This window comes from Citrus clementina, unplaced genomic scaffold, assembly GCF_000493195.1.
Source record: "Citrus clementina cultivar Clemenules unplaced genomic scaffold, Citrus_clementina_v1.0 scaffold_3, whole genome shotgun sequence".
NCBI lineage: Eukaryota > Viridiplantae > Streptophyta > Magnoliopsida > Sapindales > Rutaceae > Citrus > Citrus x clementina.
The window spans coordinates 5,032,620-5,051,721 of NW_006262339.1; the positions used below are offsets into that span (position 1 = coordinate 5,032,620).

The 19,102-nt window shown below is 34.9% G+C and overlaps 3 protein-coding genes across 3 annotated transcripts; 2 read left to right on the plus strand and 1 right to left on the minus strand.

The window, feature by feature from the left end:
• Positions 1-4,303: 4,303 nt before the first annotated feature.
• On the plus strand, positions 4,304-5,196 carry LOC18047096. The gene is made up of 3 exons (XM_006440151.2): positions 4,304-4,364; positions 4,455-4,723; positions 4,845-5,196. The coding sequence occupies exons 1-3, from the start codon at positions 4,316-4,318 to the stop codon at positions 5,067-5,069; spliced, it is 543 nt and encodes a 180-aa protein (XP_006440214.1). The 5' UTR covers positions 4,304-4,315; the 3' UTR covers positions 5,070-5,196.
• A 552-nt stretch (positions 5,197-5,748) lies between these two features.
• On the plus strand, positions 5,749-9,859 carry LOC18047097 (ubiquitin carboxyl-terminal hydrolase 3). Its single transcript, XM_006440152.2, has 10 exons — positions 5,749-5,815; positions 5,892-5,982; positions 6,384-6,515; positions 6,615-6,653; positions 6,931-7,036; positions 7,239-7,297; positions 7,435-7,509; positions 8,428-8,476; positions 8,605-8,681; positions 9,457-9,859. Exons 2-10 carry the CDS (start codon positions 5,908-5,910, stop codon positions 9,541-9,543), a joined length of 699 nt encoding a protein of 232 aa, XP_006440215.1. The 5' UTR covers positions 5,749-5,815; positions 5,892-5,907; the 3' UTR covers positions 9,544-9,859.
• Positions 9,860-11,352: 1,493 nt separating this feature from the next.
• On the minus strand, positions 11,353-14,023 carry LOC18047098 (G-type lectin S-receptor-like serine/threonine-protein kinase LECRK3). Its single transcript, XM_006440153.2, has one exon. The coding sequence runs from the start codon at positions 13,911-13,913 to the stop codon at positions 11,499-11,501; it is 2,415 nt and encodes an 804-aa protein (XP_006440216.1). The 5' UTR covers positions 13,914-14,023; the 3' UTR covers positions 11,353-11,498.
• Positions 14,024-19,102: the final 5,079 nt, after the last annotated feature.

Sequence of the window (19,102 nt, forward strand, 5' to 3'; positions counted from 1 at the left end):
ACAACAATATTGCACTCATCTTTATTGCAACGTGTAAAGATGTGATCAAGCCATCCAAAAAAGAAGAGCAGTGGCCAACAAAACCCACAGGGGAAGAGATTCAACAAGACTTAGCAAAGCTGCACTCAATTAAAGAATGTATAACAGTTTCCTCATAAGCGTTGCACACAATACAAGTAGAGGGAATATCCACCCTTTTAGAAATTAAATTAACTGCAGTAGGCAACACATTGGCTGCAGCTCGCCAAACAAAATTCTTAACCTTGTTCGGCACATTCAAGTTCCATAGTTTTCGCCATACATCCGCAAAAAAAATCAGGGGTAGCAGAAGTTAATAGCTTATAACAACTACGAACTGAATAGCAACCTCGAGAGTCAGCCAACCAATACCACACAACATTATCTCAGCGGGAACTAAGAGGAATTTGCAGTATCAATGCTTTATCTCTTGAGTTGAAAACGTTCAAAACCACATCATAATCCCATACGCGTTAGTTACACATCATTATACTACTGATAGATGCTGTAGCAAGTTCCTCGTTAAGATTAGAAGAAATAAAGCAATCATTGAGATCTGAAAGCCACGTATACTTACTGATGGAAATCGTCTGTCCACTGCCAACTCGCACTCTACTCCCTTGAATCACCACTTCCTTTGCTGCCAAAATAGAGCACCACACATAGCTGGGATTGTGCCCTAAAGAAGCTTGAAGAATAGAAGTTTGTGGATAGTAGCGAGCTTTAAGAATTTTAGCCATAAGAGAATCAAGACAGGTTAATAATTGCCACAATTGTTTTCCTAGCATCACAATGTTGAATAGATAAAGCTATTTAAAGTCAAGACCACCACAACCCTCTGGTTTGCACAAATATTCCCATCTAACCTAAGTAAGCCCTTTCCCTCCACTGTGATTGCTACGCCACCAGAAGGAGTTTATCATCACTTCTAATTCTCTACACAACTCATTTGGCAGCAAGTAAATGTTCATAGCATAATTAGGCATAACAAGTGCCACAATCTTTAGTAAAATCTCTTTGCCAGCCCAAGAGAGCATCCGCGTACTCCACCCTTAAAGTCTTTGCCAGAGCCTGTCCCAAATATATATGAAGACTTCTTTTTTTTTCCTGCCAATGTATGATGGTAGGCCAAAATAGGCTCTATGATTAATGGTGTTGGTAACCATAAGAATATCACATACTTGCTGAGTTCCAACTTCAAGCACATTAGCACTAAATGAGATTGAAGACTTGTTAAAATTAACCACTTGGCTAGAGGCTCGACCATACACCGCCAGCAAATGCTTAATGAAGGAAGCTTTGTTGATGTTTGCCTAAAAGAAAAGAAAGCTATTATCTACAAAAAAACAAATGAGACACCATCAGAGCTCCTCTCGCAAATTTGACTCTATGAAGCAAGCTATTTCTTTCTTGCCTTCGAATTAATGAGCTTAAACCTTCCGCACAAATAATGATAAAATACGAAGATAATGGATCTCCTTGGCGAAGACCTCTGTAAGGAATAATCAGACCAATCACCTTACCCTCACGAAGCACACTATACCAGACAGTAGAAACGCAGAGCATAATTAAGTCCACCCACATCGCATTAAACCCCAGTTTGAGCATCATAGCTTGAAGAAAGTTATACTCAATCCTGTCATATGCCTTAGACATATCAATTTTCAAAGCAGCTACCTCATTTTTTCCTTGCTGCTTTCGCTTCAAGAAATGCGAAAGTTGAGTATGGATGGTTGTTGTATCGGCAACCCTAGTATGTCTACTACTAGAGGTGTTCTGCGTGATCTCTAAGGAGTAGTCTTAGCTGCCTTTGGTTCTTTCTTGGGGCACTAGTTAATACTGTTTGCTGAGCTAATGGCTATGCTTGAAGAGTTGGATCTTGCTGCTCAGCTGGGGTTTAATGTTCTGGAGGTGGAAGTTGACTCGACCATCGTGGTTTCTTAGGCTAATTCCCATTGTTAGGTGTGGTGGGGATATGTTTATCTCCTTGGTCGGATTCATACTTTATCTTCTAGTCCTTCTATTGTTATTAGCAATGTCTTTCAGGAGGGTACTTTTGCCACTGACTCTATGGCCAATTGGGCATGTACTCACCAAACTCATCAACGATTCTTTAGCACTAGAGATCTTCCTTCTAGTTTATTTGGCATCCTAGATTTAGATGATCTCAAGTTCTCACATGTTCGACATTGATTTTGTTTTATTAGTTCTTTTATTTTGTTTTTTGTTTTTATTTTTTTCTGGGAAGTTTTGGCTGATGTTCCCCTCCTTATGTTACTTTCATTATCTGATTTATATTATAAATAGAGGTTTAACCTAAACCCATACCTTCATGGTGGTTTAAATTAAAAAATAAAAAATTATGTAAATGATTCTTAAATAAAATTTTTCCATAAATTTTGCATAGAAATATTATTTCTGCCGCTGGAATGATTTTGTTTTATTTGAATTCACTTAGGCAATGTGTAAATGATTTGTCAATTCTAATCTACTAAATCGAATGACGTGTTATTGTACTGATTGATTAATTGGGACAAAAATGCATGCCAAATCGTTGCTGATAAAATGACGATCCATTTTTTATTTTTCCATTTCGTTAAGGGATCCAGTTAAATGAAAATTATAATTTGTTAATTTAATTTCATTAAGTACATTTGTTAATTTAATTTAAATTAAAATAATGGGTTGAAACTAAAGTGAAATGGGCTGCTGCCGTGGCCTGGGGTTGCGTTCCTTTTTTTTCGTTATTTTCAGTTAAATGAAAATTATATATATATATTAAAAAAAAATATTCTGGACCGCAATTAGTGCAACTAGGATTCAACTAGTCGTCTTGATACCATACTAAGTTATTAATTAGGACTAAATTTTCTTTTAAATCCTTATTAATTATAAATTGGGCCTTACAAATTTGAACTAATTACTGTTTAAATTCGGTTTAAAATTCAACATCTTAATCTTTATTTAAAATTTGTACATCAACAACGCAAGCCAGATATAATTTTCCTTTTGGAAAAAACCCACAAAATTATAGGAGGCCCACGGCCCCTACCCATTCTATTTTGATGGTTACCTCGCCGCCCGAATTAACTTTACACCCGATTTGTCGAAAATATGGCGCCAATTTGCACCCTCGAAATTAAAAAAATAAAATTAAATAATAAACAAAAACATGTGCTACCACCGTTATCTTTCTGCTGGGAGGGAGAGAATACCCAAATCAACTCGGTTCTCGGGTAAGGATAATTCTGCTGTTACATATTTCAATCATTATCATCTGCTTCCTGTTTGGTTCCCTAGAAAACGCAGGAAAATGAACGAATTAAATGGTTATTTTCAAACTCCCCATAATTCCTTTATTTATCCATAAATACATATGACGATAGCAATTTCTGAACTCTATAATACGATCTTTATTGTCACAGATTTCAAGGTTCCATTTGGTTTTATTTTTATTTATTTTTGCTTTTGCTTCTTTGTTGTTGGGGGGGGGGGGGTTATCAGAGCCGCCAGATGTTAGAAACTGGTTCTTCAGCTATGAGTATGAATCCCCTGTATTGGGCACAATTGATGGATTCAAAGATCCTGTTACTAGAGATAGCGGATGTTTCATTTCCAAAGAAAGCACCAAAGAGACAGAAAATCATCTTATCACCAGTGAGGTACTTGAAACCGAAGGCATTTATTTAATGATGCATAAGGTTAGAGTCTCTTTTATCCAATAATTATTTTTATTGTGATAGATTCCGGATTCCTCATGCTTGCCCTCCCAGGTTTCTGGTATGAGTTGCTTCTTTTCATTGTTCATTTATGACGTTGTTTCGAATGTTCGATGGTTGCAAGAAGATGTGATTTTTTATTTTTTCTTGTTTTGTTAGAGCCTGCTGACATCGGAAACTGGTTTTCAAGCTACGCTTATGAATCTTTTGTATTGGATACGAATGATGATGTTCAAGATTCTGTTTCTGAAGGAAGTGAATGTGAAAAAGAAGGGTCTCTTGTGGGAGAACGCCATAATGGACAAGAGAATATGGCGGCAACTAGAGAAATTGATGTTAAGAGTGATAGTTCTTTAGGAGATGATGAGCCTGACGAAAAGTCCTCAATTAAGGTAAAATTATGATTATATTTCTTTGGCCTTTTTGGCATTCTTTTTCCTTTTCTTGGTTATGAATAAAAAGGCGTGTCCAACATTATCTCTTGTAACTAGACATTATTTATTTACTTTCACAACTATTTATAGAACAGCTGTAAAAGCCAGCTGCAAAGGGCTAAGTTTCTTACATCTAACACATTGATGTTGATTCAGATTTTGGATTCTCCGGATCCATCTACTGTCTTTACAGGTTAGTATCACTGACTTTGAAAATTCATATTTGGTCGTTCAGTAATTTTGCACAAGTAACTGTCCCCTTTTTCTTTTTAATTTGTGTTAGAACCTCCTGATGTCAAAAATTGGTTCTCAAGCTATGCACATGAATCTCCTGTATTGGGTACAAGTGATCAATTTGAAGATTCGCTTCATTTAGAAATGGAACCAGAGAAATTTGTTGTTGAAGATAGCGATTTAGAGACAGAAGAGAAATTGACCATAATTAGAAAAGTTAGAAGTGGAGATGAAAAGGTTGATGAGGAGAAAGAGCATTATAATTTCACAAGACATAATAGCTCTATTGAAGTTCGCGAGCAGAAACAGGTTTGTAAGGTACACTTTCTGTATCTGTCTATCTCCTTGTTCCAAAAGAAAATTAAAATTGTTATTAAGGAGGGAAAGCATTTCACATATTTGTGGAAGTCATATTTTAACTTTTGTGGTCGTGTTGCAGAGAATTGATAGGATTGGAGGGAAGAGAAGTTCGTCTTCTCAGAATAAGATACATTCAGATAAGACTTTTAAAGACATCTTGGAAGGTAAAGCACAGCAAAGCAATGTCACGAGTCCATCCAAAGATATTAGAGAACTAAGCTTTGATGATGAAGGTTCAATCTCCAAATTGGAGCTAAAATTGTCCCAAGAAGCTTGTTCTGTGTCATGGAATTTCAAGCAGTGAGAAGGATAAACCTCAAACAAACTCGTTCCATGCGACAGACTTCAAAGAGAAGTTCATGGAAGAAGTTAGTCCTTTATCACCTACGAGTAACTCTAAGTTGGCTCAAGATTGTGGAGCTTCGCCTAGGAAACAAAAACTTGTTCAATTTGAATGAAAATTGTTGGGAAAATTACAAATAGATATCACGTATTTTAATAATTATTTATTTCAAACCTTTTCATTTATGTTTAAAAAAGAAAAAAATCATTTTAAATAGTATGGTTTTCACTACCTCGAGGTCAATGATGGGATGAAATATACTTTTTAAAATAATTTATCTAAAACCCATTGGTGCAAACCTTCGCAGCCACTTTTAAATTTATTAATCTCTGAAAATATTGTTAACATCAACACTTCTCGGTTTCATCAGTACCAAAGCCGTAGAACTCTCATTCTAGATTCCGCTTCCTCCGAATCGGTCCAGCTTCATGGGTGGCTTGAAGCTGTATATTTTGTGGTAGCCTAATTTTTATCATTGTCATCAACTATTATATTTCATTAATTTAACATCGGCCGCCGCTGACGTTGTATTGTTTATTTGTTTCAGTTTCATAATTTAGATTTAAACTTAACAATTATTATTATTATTTGTTCTTCCGTAAAAACTCGAACACCTGTGTCCTGATGGCTGGCGTTCGCTTCCAACCATTTATAAATAAAGACGGGGTATTTTTGTCAGACCGATAATATTTCCGCAGAAATAAAAGGTTCACGAAACCTATATAAAAGGAATAAGGAAGAGGAAACGACATTATTTTTTATTCGGTGTTTCTTCTGATCTAGCTAAAGAGAAAGCACAATGGCAGCAGTAGACGAGCGTCCTTCAGCTAAGAGGTGGCTTCCTCTTGAAGCTAATCCCGATATCATGAACCAGGTATTATTCTACTTTTCTTCTCTTTTCTTTTTTTTTGGTTTTCTCGTTTAGTTTATAGATCATCCGCTGTTTGTTCACCAAAGAAGAGAATTGAAATGAATTTTGTATTATCGTTATTAATCGCAAAACAATTTCGAAGAGTGATTTTTTTATTTGGTCTTTTGGTTTTCCTTTCTATTTTTTTTTTTAATTTGAAATTTGATAGATTCTGGAAGTTGTTTGAAAGACACCCTTTTTGTTTACTGAGAAAAATGAAAGAAAGTATCTATTGAACTGCTTATCTATGGTTATGAGTTGTTGCTTTTATTACTTTAAAAAAAAATGGCCACATAGATAGAGGTTTATTCTGTTTGTGAAGAGTATTCTTAGTTTAGTTTACTTCATATTTTTTTATTTAGTAGTTCCTTTGTGGCCTTGGTCTTCCAGCTGAGGAGGCAGAGTGCTATGATGTGTATGGCTTGGATGATGAGCTCTTGGCAATGGTTCCGCAACCTGTTCTTGCTGTGCTGTTTCTTTATCCCTTAACTGCACAGGTCTGTTAAAACCAAATTTGTTTCTTTATACTTGGTATGCTTTACGAGTATATACTTGTTTGCTGATTTTTTTTTTTTTTCAAATTTTGATTTCTTCAGAGTGAAGAAGAAAGAAGGTTGCAGGACAATGACAAAAAGGTGAGTGTGAATGTGTGATGATAGGATGTAGTTACTTTTGCTTTATTATGCTGTTCTTGATCATAAATAATCTCTTTTTAATTATGAATACATACATATCTAATATATTTTCCATCCTCTCTGTTATTTTTTGGTTATAAGTCTCTTGGTTTTCCTCTTATCATGGTTGATCAATTGTTTTTGTTTTCTAACTGAGCAAATGCAGCCGGTGTTGTTGTTCACTTCTATTTGTGGAGCACAACTTCACTCCACTTTCCTCATTTTTTTCTCTCTGTAGGAATTTAGCAAGAATGTTTATTTCATGAAGCAAACTGTTGGAAATGCTTGTGGAACAATTGGACTTCTTCATGCTGTTGGGAACGTCACTTCGGAAATCAAGTTTCGTAAGTTGTGCTTACTTTTCCTTTAATTGAGTGTTGCTAGTGTAGCAGTGGTGCTGGCAATACAAATACTTTAGAAATGCTAGTAATGCTTTCAGCTTTTCTTGCATTCAAGGTACCTCTAAATGCTCATAGTTATCAGCCAAGTGCTTGTTTGTATTGTCATGTACATTGCTTCCCTTTACATTTTTTCTTGTTATTGCAGAAGCTGATTCATTCTTCGATAAATTTTACAAGTACACAGCGAACTTGGATCCACAAGAGGTGATTCATTCTTGGTTCTATTTCTGCTTTTCCTTTTTTCCCACCCCTGGAGTTATCTGTTGACTTTGAATAATATTGTTTATTGCCTCTCATTTCTCACTTCTAATTGCTATGAGTTTTTCATATTCTTTCTGCAGCGTGCAGCATTTCTTGAGAATGATAAGGAAATGGAAGTTGCTCATTCGGTAGCAGCTTCAGCTGGTGACACAGAGGTATTTACACATGCTTGTTTGCATTATAATCAGTAAGGACACTAGTACGGCATGAGAATATCAGCTAAAATTTGTTAATCATATGGCTGGGCATTACATCTTCGTGAGAATATCAGCTTAATCATATGGTTGGGCATTACATCTTCGTGAGAATATAAGCTAAAATTTGTCTAAAATGTATTGCTTTTGTGACCAAATGGAAGCTTAGCTGTTAAATTAGACATTCTCATAAAGCTGGGATTTTGGAAGTGAAAATTGCTGGTTCATATTTGTGGTGGTAGTGATTACAACCCTCATGCTTTTGTGTGTATAGGTTAATAATCCATGTGAGTGTGATTCTATATGAACTACGAATTATACTAATTTCTAAAGGACCCATTATAAATTCCCATGAGAAGCTGGCTCTAAGAAATATCTTATTGTTTTATTTGGCACTATCAAGTAAGGTTTGGGTGCTACAGTATTCTATTGGATTGGACTGTAGGAGTCTAATTGTGAAAATGTGATTTTTCGGGTCAAATTACTTTCTTAGCAGTTATTATATACAAGGTGACATGAAAAGTTGACCAGTGTTGATCGCCGTCTTTGTGAAGTTTCATGCTCAGCTTCAAAATGTAGATTTAAATGCACTGGACTGGCGGTTGAGGATATACTTTACTGGCTATAGAACCATTGATTCCCCCCCCCCCCCCCCCCCAAAAAAAAGTGGAATTAAGAGTTCGCCAATCAATATAATTTTTCCCCTAACTTATTTTTTTTTTAATTGGTAAGAGTTCGTCAATCAATTTCTTTTTTTCCGTTTCCTTCTGTTTTTTCCTAGTTATCAAATGATGTATAACATCGTAAGCTCCAATTAGTTTAATATCGTAAGTTGCAATTGGTTTATCCTCATTTGTCTTACCATTTTCTTATTTACAGGCTACTGATGACGTGAATGATCATTTTATCTGCTTCACCTGTGTGGATGGTACATGCTTCCTTTCGATAGTTGACTTATTTTTTTCCCTCTCATATTGATTAGCCAATGTTCAGCTGTTAACCAGCTTTTGAGAAATTCTATCTATGCTTTTGTATTTATCAAAATCTTCTATGTAGGGGAACTTTATGAACTTGATGGAGGGAAGTCGGGGCCAATATCCCATGGTGCTTCGTCTCCAAGCAGCTTATTGCTGGTATGGTCATTGGCGTTATAAAACTGTGTATTTCTACCCTCTTTAGATTCTTAGATCCCAAAAGAAGCAAAAATAAAGAAATTCTTCAGTTTTGGATCTGAGAAAGAAAAAAATATAAGAAAATGAAAAGGCATCAATAGTCTTAAGGTCATATTTAGTATTGAGGTTGGACAGCTGTATCTTAAAATCTTAAGTGTTTGGGAAATACTAACTACTATGATTTTGAAGTTAAGTTGATTTGAATGATGAAAAATCGATAATATTTTTACTATTTTTGTCAAAATAATTATTTAAAAATAAACATTACTACACACTATTAATTTTTATTCCATAGCTATAATTTTTTTCTACAATAGCTGTGGTTTAAAAGCTGCGACGCCTTAATACCAAACAGGGCTAAAACTAAGTGAACTTTTCTTTAAAAAAAAAGGAGAGAAGAAATATTGGTTACCCTGTAGGGCTATCTCTGAAGCAAGTTTATACCATCAATATCTTTGTTGGGCTAGGGTTAGAGTTGTTGCACAAGGTTGGGTTTGGCTTTGGGTTTCAAGTATAACAAATTTTATCCTGATTGGATAAGCATCTTTCTGTCTAATGAACTACAATCAAGGAGGTTCAACTTGCTAATGTGTCTTTTCATCTTTAACCTTAAGCAGAAAGTGAGCGTGCCTCGGTTGTAGCTCTTTTTTGGCAGTTTTCTTACATAGTATTTCACATGTACTTTACTCTCAATTTTGATTATTAATATTATCTATTATTTATTTATTTTTTACAGGATGCAGCTAAAGTGATAAAGGGCATGATCCAGAAAAATCCTGAATCACTGAACTTCAATGTAATTGCCTTTTCGAAGAAAGCTTGAGGTGCATTTTAATGTTGAGAATCTGAGCTTATTAAGTTCCTGCAAATGATAAAGCTTCTTATTGCGGTTTTCAGTTTGTGCACATCCACATATGCTGCAAACAAACTAGTTCAGTGATGGTTGTAGGTCGACTTAGGTGGCTTTACTTTCAGATGGTACAGCATGTTAATTCTGGTTGCTATGTTTCAGTTTTAGAGCAGATTCATTTTACACCTTGGGAGTGCCAGCATGACTCTTAGCCCTACAATGCATGTTATGCTACATTTTCTGCTGATGTTAAATTTAAATGGGTGAACAAATTTGGATTTGGAAACAAGGCTTATCCTTTTCTCTACCGATTAAAACATCACCAAGATTATTAAGACCTCGTTTGGTATTGAGTGAGGTGGTTAACAGTTATAGTTTATGTGAGGGAAAAAGAAGAAAAAGAAAAAACAAAAGCATATAGCTATGAAGAAAAATTAAAATTAAAAAAATGTGGTAAATATAATTTCTAAGTAGTAGTTTTGACAAACCATAGGAGGAAATTGAAAATCAGTACGAAGCTTCTTTAAATTTGTCAAAGAAAAAAGAAAGCAAAAGAATAAAAAATAAAAAAAAAGAAGAAGAAGAAGAAGAAGAGAAAGATCTCTCACGAGTTGCGCATTAAGGGTAGCAACAACTGCCGACGAAATCAAAATTGTTGGCGAAGTCCCCACAAAGGACAATAAGTGTGTGAGTATGAGTACGAGTGAATGAATGTATGAATTATGATCAATTGATCACGTTCGTGGCCCGTGAACCTGCAACTCCAAATCAACCCATATCGGATGCCGGGCCCACAAACTTCTCTGTTTCCATAAAGAAAGCTCACCACGTGCAGGGCCTTGAAAAGTATTTCTCCATCAACAGCTGCAGTCGAGTTAGTAGTTGCATTTAAAGAAAATGGGCCCGTCCAATTTCCTTCACAAAGTGTCATGATGATGATGATGATCTGTTCGGAGGGTTAGGCCTGGTAGTAATTGAGGGATTTTACTATGTTACATTTTATGTAACATATATAATTTATAAGAACCACATAATTATGTGAGTTTTATAATTTATGTGAGTTTTATAATTTATGTGGTTTTTGTGGGTTATGTATGTTACATGAAATGTGAGAGAGTTGTAAGGTACGTGCATGTAACTTAGCATTAGCCTTAATTTTTATATATAAAAGAAATCAAAGTTATGAAACAGCAAAACAAAGGCCTAAATAAATATGGTGGTAATCCGTGAATTGTTTGGCAAGAGGGTGAGGGAATCGGCTTCTAACTTCTTCCTAGTCTCCTTGAGCGTCTCACCTATCTCTGTATTGTTGCAATCGCGCTCAACAAGCTTATTTGCGAGTTTCAAGAGCTTGATTTCAATATTGAGCTTCGGTTCGATCTCAACCATCCTCTTACCAGGCTTCCTGTTCACTCCAACCTTGGTATCTTTCTTTGGCTCCACAGCAAGCTTGTTGGCCTGCATGTTTTGGTATCCATTAGTCTCTGAAACTCTTCTTGCCCTTCGACTTTGCAATCCCATGGCCATGCATCCAAAGAAAGAAAAAAAAATTAGTATTCTGTTAACTTTTTATATCTAGATGGGACATGACGTTATGAAAACATTAGGACGAGGTAATAAAAGTTGATTTCTACTAGAGGGAAAGTGACAATCTCGGTAAATAATTAAAATTATGTATTCTCACTTTTCATTTCTTTTATTTTTTTTTTCAGCTGAAAATTGATTTGAGGATAAACATCAAGTGATTTAAAAATGAAATTTCCATTTTTTATTATAGCCTTTTTTTTCTTTTTTGAAATTCTATCAATATATAAAACTTAAACAAGCTAATAACAATCCCCCCAACTGGTTTAGGATACAGAACAAATGTACCATAAACGTTTACATATAAAATTATAGTAAAATGCACTTGCTAGTTACTAGTGGCTTCAGTTTTCAGTTAACTGCAGTGAATAAAGTGGGGGCATTGGGGGACTAGGAACTTCCAGATAACCTTCTAATATTTGCACGATCATCTTCGTTGTAGGCCTTTTTAGTGGATCTTCTTGAACGCACCACAGTGCTGTCATCAACCATTTACGCACCCTTGATTTGTCAGCCATAGCTGCTTTATCATTGTCAACCAAAACATCTAGTCTTCCTTCAACATAGCAGTCATAAGCCCAATCTGTTAGTATTGCACTTCTTTCTTCCTCCAGTTCCATCTCCACACTTCTCCTACAGCAAATGATTTCCAATAACACAACACCGAAACTGTAAACATCCACTTTGGCCGAGACAGGTACATTCTTGAACCATTCTGGAGCCACATATCCTCGAGTTCCTCTGATCACGGTGCGCGTTCGAGACTGATCAGAGAGTAACAGCTTGGATAATCCGAAGTCAGAAATTTTTGCAGTGAAATCTTGGTCTAGAAGTATGTTTTGAGGCTTTATGTCACAGTGGATGATGGGAATATTGCATTCTTCGTGCAAGTACAGAAGCCCTCTTGCAATCTCCAGGGAAATCCTGACTCTTAGACTCCAGTCAGGTCTTGGAATTGCAAAAAGTAGGTTAGCCAAGGTGCCATTCCCCATGAATTCATATACTAAAAGCCGGTTAAGACCTTCGTCACAGAATCCAAGTAGCTGGACAAGATTCTTGTGATGTGTTCTGCCGATTGCACTCACTTCAGTTTTGAATTCCCTTTCCCTTTCTTGTGCCAACTTGTCCAATTTCTTGACTGCTACAGCATTTCCTGAAGCGGATTTGAGGACACCTTTGTAGACTATGCCAAAAGAACCCCTCCCTAGTTCGTCCTCGAACCCATTTGTTGCTTCATTGAGTTCAGCGAGCGAAAAGAAACGCAAATTTGTTTCGGAAATACTTGAACGTTGGACCTTTTTTCCATCTTTTCTCTTGCGCCACACAAAGACGAGAAGAGATATTGCCAGTAGCAAAAGTCCATTGAAGAATACAGAGCTACCTAATAGAAGTGCTCCTAGTAAGATTGGTATTCCTTTCTTGCCACAAGTATTGCCATCAAAATCAACAGGAAAACCTCCTTTCCTTACTTTGATGAGAGCTTTTGTAAATCCTGTTCCTGCATTGTCATAGGTCCCAAGGGAAAGGGGGAATCTCTTCTTCCAACATTGTCTAGCATTATTATATATTGCAACAGCACACAAGCAATCATGCAAGCAAGATGTTTCACACTCTGTTTGATCATAAGGTTCCAACCTTTCATAATCTCCAAAAGGCCAATTTACATTAGCGAGTTCCCTCATTTCATACAACTCTTCTGCATTTCTAGATCCATCATCTGGTCCACAGCCTTGCGAGTAATTTGGCTTGCAACCACTAAATATGTTAGTTGGATCCACAAATAAATACCCTGGAGGGCATTCACAAAAAGGTCTCCCATTTTGAAGTAAGCAGTAGCTATTGAAGCCACAGGCACCACTACCGAACTCATCAGATATAGCAGTGCAAATGTTGTTAGGAAGACGACGTATAGTAAACCAGCTTTGGTTAGGAGCAGAATTCTTTGGATAAGCATATTCTGTGAATACTCCATCAAAATCCAATGTTGCTCGAAAATAGTGGTCCGCAATAGGAGATAGTCTATTCCATTGTGGCAATTGAACAATTTGACCATTATTTTTTTTTATGTATATGTCAGCTGACTCATTAAAAACCAGCTGATGACCAGACTCAAAAGAATTAGCGCTGTAAGTATCACTGGTATAATAACTTTTGTATTGGAATGGGGTTGGCCAGGCCACAGGAATGAGCAGAAGGCTTCCATTTGAAAAATGGAGCTCAAATCTGCCTTTGGAGAAGTTGGTTTCTGTAAGCCTGGAAACCAACACGCTACCCAAATCTAATATTTGGGTAGGCAAGATGGTGTCTGTTGGACTTTTAAAACTCTGCCAAGCGTAATCGGAATTGTTACCAGAGGCTATAAGCACAAAATTACCTGTATCAAGCGTGGCAGCATCGGATACAATTTTGTTGGGCTTTTCATCCCATATTGCTTGGCCTCCAGGATCTTTAAGCTGAAGGCCGGTGGCAGTAAGTTCAAGTGTTGATCCTCTGGGAGCTAGGACTGGGTGGTTGTCTTCATTGGCGTGCCAAATGATGGTTCTTTCAGGTATTTTGTTGAACCAAATGGCAAGCAAGAAAAGATCCGAATTGTTGTTTAGTTGGCGAAATCCGAAAGCAAAATCCCTTGAAGGTGAAATCCATGAAGAGTTGTTGCTGGTGCTTGATAGAGTTGAACCCAAAGGTATGTTGGCAGCGGATAAAAATGGTAGCAGTGGAAGAGAAAGCAAGATAAGACAAGAGAGAGCCAAAGAATCCATGGCAGGTTGTTATTGCAATTGCAAAGAAGGGTTGCATTTACTATAACAAGATGGTGCTTTGTTATTAGTCAATTACACGCACTTTAAGCCACTAAGCTTTAGCCGAATTCATACCACACAATTGTAAAGTCATGAGTTCAAATCCAGTTTAATTTCCTTCCTCAATTAAACATTTTTCTCTTTTTTGAAATTTAAGTGAAATAGATGCTTGCCACTTGGGCTTGTAGCCCAGTGGTGGACCATTGCCCTCAAAGTTAAGCATGACTTTGAGGGCAATGGTTCGAGTCCCCATGGACTCAACCTCCTCCAATTAAACATAATTGTGTGGAGATTTCTATAAACGTCTTTCTCCCTTGCGAAATGCCTCCGTGAGGGGTATTTGGGATGAGCATGTACTTCATAGAATAAAAATGTAATAATATAAGTCTCATGTATATATATCTGATTGTAAATATCAGTGTAATGACCTGCTGTCATAGCAGTTGTATATATATCTGTGTAATGCAGTAACCTGATGCTTAATCAGTTTCAAAAAAAAAAAGTGAAATAGATGCTTATTGAATATTAGAGAAGATAAAAATCTAGACAGTTTTTATAAGAATTGATATAAACTAACCCTATAAATAATTTAATTTATAAATATCAGTTGTAATCTCATGTAATATAAATTTTATTTTTGAGTAATAGTCTCATGTAATAAAAAAAATTACATACACTTTGTTTGGTATTTGCAATAATGTGGTTCACTTGAGTCACTTCGTGGAACGGTTAATTCGTGAAACAACGTAATCATGTTTGTTTCGGGGAATTGCTCATTATACGTACACGAATGAAACGCGTAAAATTTTTCATTTTCAAAGTCAATGGTCATGAACGGCTGCCCCCTCTCTACATGATGGCTAAATCAATTAGTGTAGATATCACAGCATTAATTCAGCTCGATTCCAAATCGCCAATTAGTTCTAAATTAATTTTTAGATTATTTTTGGAAGATCTAAAGAGATTTTAAAAGTTAATTTTAATATTTTATAATTTATTTTAGAAACTAAATTTGATAAGATCACCTCATCCTATAATAAATTTAGAAAAGTAGTTTTATATATTATAAAAATCTAAAATTATTCTTATTAATTAAAAATAAAATTATTAACTTTAAAGAGATTATTATTATTATTATTATTATTATTATTATACATTGAGGTAAAAAAATAAATTAACTATAAGATTTATTAAAATACTTTTAAAATCTACAACACTTTTAAAAATAAAATTTATCAAATATTTAATTAATCTCTTAATAATAAATTATTTTTTATAATACTGTTAAAAATAATTATTTCAAGAGTTACGATATCACCGGTTTTTTTTTTTTAAATCACAATATCACCAAACTGCTCCAAAAGTCTTCGTACACATGCCGATAGCTTGTTTTGGGGGTAAAAAATAATTGGGCATATGCGGGTCCCACATGCATGTAAGATAGGGTTTACCTAAAAAAAATCACAATATCACCAAACTGCTCCAAAAGTCTTCGTACACATGCCAACGGCTTGTTTTGGGGGGTAAAAAATAATTGGGCATATGCGGATCCCACATTCACAAATCGAAAGAGAAAGTTAAAAAAAAATCACAATATCACCAAACTGCTCCAAAGGTCTTCGTACACATGCCGACAGCTTGTTTTGGGGGGTAAAAAATAATTGGGCATATGCGGGTCCCACATGCACAAATCAAAAGAGAAAGTTGGCCTTTTGGATTCATGGCCTATTGATTTTTCAGTCGGAAACCAGATTGATTGCCAACCAAGATTCATTTACAAGTTTATAGAATCAGATTATTATTATTATTATTCAGACCAGAAAAAAAAAAGATTATTATTATTATGGCAATAAACTTTTCTTCAGGGCCCACCCCCCACCCCCAGAAAAAAAAAAAAGAATTTAGCTTTGATGCATATTCAATACGCATCCTGATAATGTTTTAGATGCAACTACAATCTTATTAGTTTAAAGTTGTCTAGATGCAGCTTTTGTTACTTTCTTTGATTCTTTCGCAATAGCATAAGTGGCCAGCAGCCAAAAAACTCCTTCATCAGATGCTCTAATGACTAACATCATCATTTTACAAAACCGAAATCACCCGGATGGCTTATGAACTTAACCTACCTCTCGAAACCGCCATGCTGCCCCGCACCTTGACAGAAAGAATAACTTCACATCCATCAATTAAAACAAGCTTCTTAATTTGGTAATGGGTAAATATAATACCAGATACACAAGGCAGCGAAGTCGGCGACCTTCATAATTTCGCGAGCTTTGTCTCGAAAAGTTGTCCTTTCTTTATTGAAATCGTAGACGACTATCGTCTTTATTCTTATTATTTATTATTATTTATATGACGTGTCGCCTTAGTTCTCTCCTACAGACGTCCTGTCGTCAAATCTTTGGACCGACATCATCATCGTTAGGACTATTCGTCTGATTGATTTTAAAATACCCCCTCTGTTCACCTAATGTTAAGATTTCATCTTTTTAAAAATTTTATCATTTGTACACTGTGTTTTAATTTTAATTAATTAATTACAAGTTGTTTTATCTTCTGCTGCCTCTCAAAGAAAAGTGTGCTTGTCATCAAAGATAATGCAAAATGTTAAAGAAGCTCATTGTACAGAGTAAAAGAAGGAGAAGCTAAAGCTGAGAAAGATTAAAAAGTCTATGATGTAACATGATAGTAAGCAAAGTAACAGCTCAACTGCCAGCTTAGCATAAATTGTTGAACATGTTACAATTCATTGTGTATACTTAAGTGTTGTTTGTTTTTTAATCTGAAATCTTAATTCAATTTTTTTTAGATTGTTTATTTTTTAACTTATCACTTATTGTCAGACAATTTTATATGAATAGAAAAATTAAAAAAAGTCTACTTCTATCTAAAGTCTAAATGAAATATTTTAATTTTAAATCTCAAAAATACCCTTAACAATTCATGTATTTCCAATATTATGTATAAACTAATTTTTTTTTGTATTATTCTTGAAGTTATTTTTTAAATTGCTTTAATTTTTTATTCACATAATAACATTAACTAAACTAAAATATTAAACAAATCAAATTATTTTCATTGTGATGAATAAAAAATAAAACAACAGTGGTAACTTTATAATAAAAGTTTATGTTATAATTATATCTTTTATTATAAAATTAAATTAAGACAATAATGATAGATTTTTTTAATGCTACCAAATTAATCAACTTGTGAAAATTATAAATTGTGGAGAACAAATATATGCACCACTTAAAATTATATTCATGTCAAATTATGAGCTTTTAAATTTTTCTCTTCAAATGTTGAAAAAGAAAAAAACAAACATGTCATTCGGACCTATTCAGATTTCAACTAAATTCAGACTTATTCAAATTTCAGATAAAACAACAAACGCAACCTTAACTGAAACTTAGCTCGTAATAATCATTTTAGTTAGTTATGAATTAGTTACAATAATGATGCCTAAGCAGTGAGTATAAATTGAATGTAATTGTAACATTTTGTTTTAAGCAATAAAAATAAGAAATCTGGAACATTCTCCGAGATATTTTTTGAGCCACCAAACAACTCCATTTCTGTTTCTTTCACAAAAGATCCTCGAAGTATGCTGGCTTAATGCTTTGAGCTACTCCTATGAGACTATTTGCTTGTTCCTCGCTGCCGCCCAAACGGAGCATCTAAATTTCCCAAACTCATTATCTAATAAACTCCTAAACAACAACTAAAACTAATAAATTTTTGTTCCAATGCTAGGCTGATATTTTTATTTATTTTTTCATGCACATCCACAAGTGCGTAATTAAGATTTAATACATGTTATATTTTTGTCCAATAACTACCAACCATAGTATTAACAAAGCAATAAGGTTTTTGTCGTCCTTGGAGTATTGTGTCTTATCCCTTTAATTCTTTCCACATGGGCAGCCTATTATCATGACTGTTGAAGTACATATGTGATTGAATGGAAAAAAGGCAGTATCCCAGAAGCATCCAAGATTTGCACAAAGCTAAGCTCAATCTTAAATTCAAATCAAAACTCGCACCACTTCTTTGAGAATGAAGGAGCAAGAAAAATAGTCCTAATATAGCGCCCAAAAATTACCAAAAAATGAGATAAGAGAGACAATGATTTTTTCTCTTTGCTATAACATTTTCTGCCAAACCGACTAGGAGTATTTTTTTACTTTATTTGATTATCTAAAATTTGCATTAAAGACTTTGTCTTTGACATATGACTTAAGTATTTGAGGATTATTGAGAGTTACAACACTCGCACACTTTACAATTACGACTACGTTATCGTGTTACAATTATAATTTTGTTCTTTGAAGCCGAAATTTAGCATCAACATAATTGATTAAGGAGCTAGAATTTGCGTCATCAATTTAAATATAAAATTTAAGTTCACACACATATATATCTACCGTATATTAAAAGTGTTGGACAAGACCAGCAAATAACCAATCTCAATCCCCCAAGATCCACTCGACTTAGCCTTAATCAAAGAACTAATTAAGATCAACCAATGCTGTGTGGAATTACTTATCGAAATCAACAGATATCAAACAAAAGAAAACAGAGAAAACAATCTCACACCAATATGAAAAAGGTTAAGTGGTTCAGCCACTGAGTGACCTACATCCACTGTGAAAGAGAGAAAGAGCCTTTACTAATTTAGTGTTTACAAGATACAAGATGCCAAAGAAAACTATCACGCACTCAACCACCCAACATTGAAATGAAGACTACTTATATACATGCCTGAATTGCTCTAGAAACAACCCCCAAAAACTAGCTCACCAGGCCTGGGTTTGTTACCAACAAACCCAGAAATTTCCCGTTGATCTCAACAACATTAACAGCCATTCAAACTGGCTTCAGTATACGTGTAGAAACTTCACTCAAAACACAGCTTTCTTCAGTCGTTTAGAATAAGTAAAGCATGTGCAATATCACGTGCTTAACTTATTCATTTGGTTGATTCACCAGGCTTGTCATACGGCTCACTTGTGTCATATAACCGACATATCATCCAGTCCTGAAACCCAAGACTGATATGTCATATTCAACTACAAATTTAGATTTGCAGTTCACTTCTCAATAAAAAGTAATGTGTTTTCAATTGAAAATAAGCAGAACTGGTG